At 36.6% G+C, this 10,054-nt stretch overlaps 3 protein-coding genes across 3 annotated transcripts in view; 1 reads left to right on the forward strand and 2 right to left on the reverse strand.

Annotated features, from left to right (window-relative positions):
- Window positions 1-1,174: 1,174 nt before the first annotated feature.
- LOC135224799 (uncharacterized) lies at window positions 1,175-1,927 on the reverse strand. Its single transcript, XM_064264123.1, has one exon. It carries the CDS (start codon window positions 1,925-1,927, stop codon window positions 1,175-1,177), a length of 753 nt encoding a protein of 250 aa, XP_064120193.1.
- Window positions 1,928-1,954: 27 nt separating this feature from the next.
- LOC135224801 (uncharacterized) lies at window positions 1,955-2,659 on the reverse strand. The gene has a single exon (XM_064264124.1). The coding sequence runs from the start codon at window positions 2,657-2,659 to the stop codon at window positions 1,955-1,957; it is 705 nt and encodes a 234-aa protein (XP_064120194.1).
- Window positions 2,660-7,098: 4,439 nt separating this feature from the next.
- The window catches only part of LOC135224527 (nucleolar protein 6-like), a 254,757-nt gene continuing 251,801 nt past the window's right edge, over window positions 7,099-10,054 (forward strand). Inside the window, exon 1 of the mRNA XM_064263598.1 lies at window positions 7,099-7,253. Within this exon, the coding sequence (XP_064119668.1) occupies window positions 7,227-7,253 (27 nt within the window). The 5' untranslated portion in view covers window positions 7,099-7,226. The remainder of the gene's footprint in view (window positions 7,254-10,054) is intronic.

The raw sequence follows: 10,054 nt of genomic DNA on the forward strand, positions 1-10,054 counted from the left end.
CTCCTGGCACAAAATCTTCTTATAGTCAATAAGCAGTCAGACAAGGATAAAGATTCTGTAAGCTCTAGGTGTATGGCTCGTACAACACCACAAGTGAACAACAATACATAAAATTTCTTACTAGGACAATCGGCACAAAAGAGAGGGCCTGCATAATCAGCCTGTTACATCAAAGGGTGGCGAAGACCTTACTCTTTCTTTGGGCAATGGAGCCACAGGTTGACTGCAAGGTTTTGAATCATGCCAAGGGCAACTTAAACATTCCTTCATTACTGTCTTAGCTAATCTCCTCATTCCTATAATCCAAAAGTTATTCCGTAGGGATGAAATTACAGTATCCACACCTGCATGCTTCAAAATCTCGTGCTGAAATCTGATCAAGAACTTAGCAAATTGACCCTTGGGAATTATGACAGGATGTTTAGGGTCATAATCTAAGTTAGAAAACTCAAGACGACCCTTAATTCTTAATAATCTTTTATCATCTAGAAAGGGGTCAAGATTTCTTAATTTAGACCATTGAGGAATAGCCTTGTTACCCAAAAGTGCCTTTATTTCTATGGAAAACACTTCTCTTCGGATGAAATCAATCAACTTCAATTTAGCAAAATCAATCTCTTCAGTAATGAGAGGGCCTTCCACTTTGTTTTGACTATTTTTACAATTTCTGATCAATCTTAAGACATAAGCTGTAACTCTTAACACCTTGCTTAATTTACTGTATCGATCTAAATCTATCAAAGGGTTTTCTGGTACTCCTTGTACATTGAGACAGGCAGCAGTACTTTCTGTGCTTATTTCTTCTTTATCCTTAACAACTGTGTTACCTTCCCTTTCCTGGTATAGGGATTCTTTTAATATACTATAGGCCCATAGATTGTCCGCCAACAGACCCCGTGTTATCAGGTCAGCTGGATTGTCCTTACTTCCACAATGTTGCCAGCAACTTGGAGGTGTTAACTCTCTGATTTCCTTTACCCGATTAGCTACAAATATGTCCTTCTTACTAGCATCTCCTTGAATCCATGACAGAGCAATGGTAGAATCTGTCCGACACCTAACTAACACTGTTATCTAGGTTAAGGGCATTCTTCACAAAGTTGACTAATCTTGAACACAAAAGAGATCCCATGAGTTCTAACATCGGCAATGTAATTGTCTTTATGGGTGCAACTCATGACTTAGAGGATACTAATGACACCTTATATGAGCCGTTCTCCACAGGTACTCGCAGGTACACACAAGCCCCATAGCCCTTTTCAGAGGCATCACCAAACCCATGTAGCTCCATATGACTAAGCTTCTCCCAGGCTTTTTGTGGAAAATAACATCTATCTATCTGAAAATTCTTAAAATGTTGACTACTAAGGAGCCATCTCTGAAACTTAAGCTTCAACTCTGATGGCATTTCTTGATCCCAAGTCAGACCCAGTTTCCAGAGTTCCTGAAAAAGTATCTTGCCATACATAACATATGGACTAGTTAATCCTAAAGGGTAAAAAATCTTAGCTATCACACTAAGGATACTTCGCTTAGTAGAGACTACTTCTACAATAGAATCTGAGTTTATGCCATCAAAGGAGAAACTGTCCTGTGAGTTACACCACTTAAGGCCTAATACGGTATTAGGTTCATCAGAATTTATAAAGGGTACCTTGTCACATAACTGAGAAGTAATCAGCAAACTATTTGACACAAGCTTTGTAAGGTCCATACCAGCATCAGCAAAAATGCTATGGGCTTCACAAAATTTATCAGCTGCTTCTACAGCAAAATCCGCACCACTCATCCAATTGTCTGTATACATGTTAGCCTTCAAATCTTGCACTACACTAGTGGGGGGATACTTATCCAAATGATGTTTGATAGTGGCATTTAACAGAAATGGGCTCTCTGTGTTACCAAAGGGTACACATGTGAATCTCATGTGCCGTATTGTACCATTGTCTCTTGGCTACAAAAATCTATGAACATCTCTGTCTTGCTCTTGTACACTAATTTGCAGAAATGCCTTTCTTAAATCAGCTGTAACAGCAATGGGCCAACAACGAAAGCAAATGAGCATCTCAACCAAGTCAGGGTTGAGTGATGGGCCTGAGGACAAATAGTCATTCAATGATACACCATTGTAACAAGAGGCAGAGGCATCAAACACAGACCTTATCTTAGTACTTGAACTGCTTAACTTCACTACTGGACGATGAGGCATATAGTACACAGGATTCACACCTGAAATTTCCTGCCTTGGTACCTCTTCTATCATGTGATCAGACTCATAACTATCAAACACTTTTTGATACTCTTTCTTAAGCTCCTTATCTTGTTCTAACTCAACCATAAACTTACTTAACCTTTTATGGGCTATGACTTCATTATTCAAAAGTTTTTCTTTAGCAGAATCATCCTTCCATGGCAGTGCAACCTCATAGCGACCATTCACAAACTTCACAGTACTCTCAAATTCTTTGAAAACTTTGGTCTCACTATAACTGTCAACAAGTTCCCTAGGCTTAACCCCTATAGTTTCCAGATCCCAAAACTTACACAAATCTGAATCTGAAACAGAGGGGATACACAATAATTGTGGTACAGAATACATACAAGTGTGAGTGGTTTCATACAGCCTGCAGCTTAAGACGTAACCAAAGACAGACTTCATGGCTACAAAATATATTCCCTTGATTCTTGAATATAGGCCTAACCATGTAGCCAATGCTAAACACGCATATAACTTGGATTTGTTTTTGTTTTTTTCGCACCAACTTGAGTCTTATTTATATTTCATTTAATCAGATGCTAAACTTCTTTGTGCTTTATCAAAAGAAATCATAACTTTCGATATAACGCTATAAAAGTAGAAAGTTAATTTACAAATCATATTAGGCCAATGCTTATGCACTCGGTTCCTGCTGCCACTCAATGGTGAACACTTGATATCACACATTGAGAGCCGCAGATGTTTTTATGGCGAATCTTTTTTTATTTTAATAAACAATTATTGAACTAACATTGATCATTTACTGGGGAAATACTTTCTGTGCTTCTATAGTTAATCAGTGATACGAATTATCAGATAAAGAGGATATGACAATAATTGGAATAAATATACTAACTGGCAACCCACGAGTTTCTAAAGAAGTACGATCAATCCTGAAATTTGTCGCTTCACTTCTGGAACTTACTGACAGTAAGTTACTGCACCAGACATGACTGCTAAAGAAAGAGAAAAAGATAGCATATTAAGATCTGAATTAAAGGAAAGGCAGGAAAACAAAGAGGAAGGATGGTTTGTAAGTAAGGGAGAGCCAATGAGAAGGGAAAACTTTCAGACGACTAGAATGCTCTAAAAAGGAAGTCCAGGGAACTATAGATAGAAACAATAGAATTGTTAGAAGTGTAAATGAGTTAGAGGTAGGTAAATATAAAATAGCTAGAAATGTAGATAATTTAGAGATAGGAGAAAATAGAATATCTAGTAGTAATGTTAAGAACTCTTAGGTAAGAAGTAGAAGAAGGGAAATTAGTTTAGGGCAGGTAGGTGAAGGAAGTAACTTTAGCAAAAATTATAGGCTATTAGGCCTAGAAGAAAATAGTTATTCGCAAATGATAGATAAATGGTTAGATGGCAGAAGCACTTTTGTAAATAGAAAAAGTGAACAGATAGCGAGCAAGACGGAAGATACATCAAGAAATCTTGAAATAAAGCTCATAAACACCCAAGGACTGACAAAAGCAAAACTAATCGAGCTAGTGGACATAACAAAAGAAAACACAATTATGTGCATCACAGAAACACCTTAAACAGCAAAAAATACTATTCCCAACAAGCATCAGAGTGGTAGACTCAATGAGAGATGAAGACGACACCAAAGCAGGAGGTTTATTAATAATGTATATAACCAAAGGAGAGATCCAGATATAAAAAAAAGAAAAGTCAGAACACAAAGAAATTCTAATAGTAAAGGATAATTATAGAACAGCAATATTTAACCTCATTGTAGTCTACATGTCAACTAGTGATAAAGAAAGAAATAAACGGATAATAAGCGCCTTACATGTAGCAATAGAGAAGGCCACAGACCTGCCTGTGATTGTCCTTGGGGATTTCAATGGGTATTTAGGTTTCATACGGACACAAGAACTAGACCAAAATGGAAAATACGTTATGGACCTAATGGAAAAATACGGCCTAACGCTATTAAATGGAGATAGTAGCTGCAAAGGAGAGATAACCTGGAGTAGAGGAGATCAGAACAACACTATAGACTTTGCTCTAGTCAACCAAAATGTGTATAAAAACTATGAATGTATGGAGATAGATGAGGGAAAATATGAATATGACCTATCAGACCATCACCTCTTAAAGGTCCAATTCAGAATGAACACTAAAGTAAGGAAAACATTCAGAAATTAAACAAAAGAAATCAAATATTTGAAAGTTACAGAAGAATCTACCAGATACCTTGAATATATAGAGTATAAAGTAAGCCAACAAGACATAAAAGGAGATCTAACCCAGTTGGAAGAAACAGTGAGTGAAGCAAAAGCAAATAACCTAGAGAAGATAATCAAAAGATTAAAGGCAGGAAAGCAAGAAGAAATAGAACCAGTATGGGTCACCAAAGAAATAAAGAAAGAAATAAGCCAAAAAAAGGATATATAAGAAATTAAAAAGGAAAGCCACAAGAATAGAAGAAAAGAGATACTATGAAGAAGCATACCTATACCTTAAACAAAAACAAAAGGTACAGATAATAATAAAGAAAGCATATGAAGAATATGAAGAAAAGGTTAGAAATGAGATCATGACAAAGACACAGGAAAACCTGGGAATATATAGACATGCTGAGAGGAAAGATCACACCAGAAAAAGAATGGATAAGGATATACGACGAAAATAAGCAAGCGATGAAGGAAGAACCCTAGGGAAAGAGCTAGTAAAATTCTGGGAAACAATATACCAAAAAGAAGAAAACAAAATAGAGAGATATGGAATAAAAGCAAGAAAGAACAGTACAAACATGACGTGGAAGAAATAGTGAAAAGATTAGGACAGCAGATGAAATACCATATATTTTTAAGAGAACACATGCATTGAGTATATGATCTAACAGCGACAGAGATTAGACCCATGGAAGAAATCAACATAACAAAAGAAGACGTAAAAAATCAACTCGAGAAAATGAAGGCAAATAAAGCACCAGGGCCAGACGGAATAAAACCAGTTCTGTTTAAACTACTCTTACAAAGTACCGACCTTCAAAAAGAATTGGCAGAATGTTTAAACAGCATACTGAAGGGCAGGAAAAAACAGAGAAGCTGGTTTAAGTAAAAAACAACACTTACGCCCAAGAAACAAAACCCCACAGTCAAAGATCTTAGGCCAATTGCTCTAACAAATGCATCATGTAGAATTTTCATGGGGATCCTGAAAACCAAAATAGAAAAGCATATTAGAAATTTAGGAAAAATGAATGAAGTGCAATCAGGCTTTACCGCACAAAGGAGGGGAATCGATAATTTACATATTTTACAATACTGCATGCAAGAAACGTACAGAAGAAAGGACCCATTATTTGTAGTATCAATAGACTTCCAAAAAGCATTTGACTCAGTTAATAGAAGAAAGCTCATTGAGGTCATGATGAAATATAGGCTGCATGCAGAAGTAATAAATGCAGTTGCAAAGACGCATACAAATGATGTAAAAGCCTATGCCTTAACAACATAGAACAAAAAGAGCTAAATGTAACTAATGGAATAAGACAGAGATGTGCAATGGCTCAACCATATTCTTTCTACTAATAATGTACCCGATAATAGAAAAATTAGGAAATACAACAGAAGGTTTTAGAAATGAAGCAATAAGGATAGCCGCACTATTATATGCAGATGATGGATTAATACTAGGACACACACTAGAAGAAATAACAAAAACAATAAAAGCCCTTATGGAAATGGCGAGTGAATGTGGCTAAACATAAACAAGGACAAGAGTAACATACTAATATACAACGACTGGTATAGTATCGATGATGTGGAAAATATGGAGCACATAGAAGGAATAAAAATAGTCAAGCAGATTAAATACCTAGGAGTGACAATCAACAACATGAAAGACTGCTTCAGAGAACAGATAAAAAGGGCCCAAATTAAAGCAAAGCAGATGGCAAATATGGCTAATGCAGTCATCAATAAAAGCCGTAGCAGAGTGAAAATAGGGAAATTGTATTAGAAAGGATTAGCGATGCCATCATTCATGTATGCCATAGAAGTCATGAAACTTGACAAGAAAACTATAAATGAATTTCAGAAGATAGACAATCAAGTATATAGGGCAATTTTGAGAGCGCCAAGTTACACAGCAAGTTGTGCGTTAAGATCTGAAATAGGGGCCTCTTCCTGCCACTCAAGAGATATCAAGAATAAACTATTCTACCTGAAACATACATTGAAGAGTGGTGGAAATAGGCTCCTATATGAGATAACCATGGACCAGTATAAAAAAAAAACTGGATAATGAAAGTAAAAGAAAATATGTGAAAGAACTAAACATAAACTTAAGTAAAATTGAAGCAGTTAAAGACAAACAGTTAAGAGAAATAATAAACAATTGGGATAGAAAAGCATGGCAGAAAGAAATTAATGAAAAGTCAATGTTAAAAATCTACAGAAAATATAAAGAAAACATAAGAGAAGAAATCTGGTGTGACAACACTGAAAAAACAATGCTGATCAGTAGGGCCAGACTAGGTATACTACTATCAAATGATAGAAATAGGATAAAAGGAGAAGATACAACATGTTTATGCTGTGAGGAACAAAATGAAAATTTAGAACATTTCTTACTTTCCTGTCCAACATACAATGAGATTTGAAATAGATACAGTTTTGGTTTTATGCAGCAACCATATCAAGAAAATAAAGAGGAATTAGTAGCAAATATACTCTTATTGGTAGATCTACTGAGGGAGGAAGTGGAGAATAGGAAAGATTTTATAAAAGAAATGTGGTATTTCACAGAGAGAAGAAAAGCAAACAAACACAAACAAAGGAGGAATAAAACAAGCAAGGGAGCCGTTTCAAAGACACATTCCACCTACTACTACTACTACTAGTGCTACACGTGAAATACAACAACAGAACGGTTTCCCGATTAGCTAGCTAGTACTATCTCTTTCGGCTTCTTGTTAAAACCAGGAGAACGACGGTCCATCAAGTTTGAAATGGGGTGCAAAGTGGAAGATGACCAGGTAGATATAGACCTCGATATAGGTTATTTATACCAAGTAATACTGGTCGACGCAGACAGTAGGTTAACTTATCGTAGGCTTAGGGTAAACAACCGCCTTGAGTCTAGTATCTTATTCACGCTGATCACCTTTTTTCACTCGATATTAATTGGTAAAACACGAATATAATTAGGGTAGAACATCACAGCAGGCCAAGCAGGCCACCTACAATCAATGCAAGCCACCCTCCGAAAAAGTAGGGTAGATCATCACAGCAGGCCAAGCAGGCCACCTACCATCAATGCAAGCCACCCTCCGAAAAAGTACATTATAACGCGTCCTGACACCCGAGATGGGCATCAGTCGCGACTTGTTGTTGGTGAGAAACGGAGCTAAAGACCTCTACTCTCCTTTCGAAGTAAGTATTTTCTCCAAAGTTAGAAATTAAGGCCAAATTTTAAGATTTAAACAGAGGGTACTGAAAACGGTCTCAAACGTAGTGCAAATCTCACCAAAACGCGTTCAACATTTTTACTTACAACTCGAGGTATTTAGAAGATTGACGCCATCTCGATGTTTACGGAGTAGCTTGTGTCAATAAACTAACCATTTCCTGTGATAAATCCGCACACCACTTGTACCCACAGACGCTGGAGCACTTTTATCACAACAATCGAAACACGATTTCTCATCAACAACAAGCCAGGCGGTTTTAAAAAAAAACAAGGCTGTTTTTTTGGGGTAAGGAAAAAGATGGACGAGAAGCGGTGCTTGCTTTTGGCTAATTTTTTAAAATAAGTAGTAAAACATCAATATTTTACATATTTATGATGATTAATTATTTGAAAATATTCGTTATTGAAAAAGTAACTCGACTCTGACTCAAATTTAAGTAATTATTTTTCTGAATTAGAGAACGTTCTTTCAAGTTCTGTATTATGACGTCACGACATCTTGACTTTCGTACCTATTGTAAATAATTGCTATACTCAACTGTCATTGCATGAACAGTTTACCAGTTATTCATGCAGATTGTTATCAGCTATACATGTAATTGTTATATAATTGTAATGCGCATAGGGGGAAACATCACAACAGGCCAACCCTCATCACGGTAGACGGGTCTTATTCACTCGATATTTAATTGGTGAAACATGAATACAATTGCAACTCTAAGCATACCATTTAAAAGACTGAAGTTTCGTCAACATATTGTGATATATGAAAGCCCCATACGAACTAAAATAAGCATGTGAGCTCTTCGTAAAATATGTTTTCAAGGCAGTTTTTAAATCCAATATGGCGGCTACGTTTTTCATGGACGGTTTCTCATCAGTGACGGACACCATCTTTCCCCAGCCTTCCCAGCACTCATTTGAACAATGTTAGCGTATGTATGTAACGTTTATTGATCTTACTCAAGATTGCAGTTGTAATCAGCACAATAAAACAACATTTTGTTGCCTATATTAGTGAAAGTATGAAACTTGTTATTCCCGGGGTTTATGGTTGGAACTGAATTCATTCTTACCTTGTAATCGGCGGTTTTTCGGTTTTTTATCCTTACTGCCATCACAACTGAAACTCCACAGTGCTTATTTGATTGTTATTATACACATTTTGGTCTCAGTTCACTCCACATTGCACTTTAAACCCGTTGCTGTTCCTGGTTTCTAAGCGGCCGCGCCGCCTAAACACAATTACAAACAGCAGACGACGACAGACGACGACAACTCGCAAATTTTTTTTATTCCCTAAACTGTTTACTTTAACTCGTTATTTAGTTTAAATTTACATTGTTATTAAAAATTTTGATTTAATTCATGTATATTATCCCTTTTTGCAACCAAATTACCCGAAAAATTACAGATATTTCTAACGTAGATAAATCAAATGTTTCTCAACGTTTTCGTACATCTGGCTGCCGAAAACCATAGAGGAACAATACGGAAAAGTGCATAGAGGAACGACTACGTTTTTTTTTTTTTTTTTTTTTGCTTTTTTGTTTTTGCTAGCACTTTTCATTGATTTCAGTCTTTATTAGTATTTTGAATTTCTTAAATAATCGTATGCCAGAAATAAATGTAACCTTTAATGTTTGCATGCTTTAATGTTTGCATGCTAAGAATGGCAAAATCATCGTTGCCACATTAGTGGAGGCTTCACACATACGCCGTTCCATTATCCTGTTAAGCGTCCGCCCCTGATGAGCTCGCTGCTAACGTACCGTCACGCTTTTTTGTAATCAGCGATCATAGCACTGATGATAGTTTTCAAAGTTAATATTGATTTTTATGCTTGTTATTCATACTGTAATTAACTGTAGGAAATTTCTCTCCTTCATCTCTCTCTCTCTCTCTCTCTCTCTCTCTCCTCTCTCTCTCTCTCTCTCGGAGATCCAGTCACTCGGCAAAGCCAAAAGTCATCTTCACTCCCGCAATTGGAAGAAAAGTTTGTATCATCACTGGAGGATTCAGAACTAGAGCTCTCATCATCAAATAGGTTATCAATATCACACTCCTCATCTAGTATTTGATTGATCTCACCTAAAGAAATATGCCTCCTCTTTGGGACATTCATTGTGAAAGACGCGAAATCCAATTTGTCTCGATAAACGCCCGAACAAAAAGCGTATTGAAAGAAAACCAACAGGGACAGGCAGTTTTCTAGCATAAGCGACCACAGGAAAGAGTTGCCAGGCTGGAAATAAGTTTCCCATGTGCTGAGAGTGTTACCAAATGATGTTCCTACACTTTCTATGCGAGTAAAACGTATTATTACGGGGCTGACGGCTTGACAAGCACAGTTAAAGTCTTGAACGT

This window comes from Macrobrachium nipponense, chromosome 12 (genome assembly GCF_015104395.2).
Source record: "Macrobrachium nipponense isolate FS-2020 chromosome 12, ASM1510439v2, whole genome shotgun sequence".
NCBI lineage: Eukaryota > Metazoa > Arthropoda > Malacostraca > Decapoda > Palaemonidae > Macrobrachium > Macrobrachium nipponense.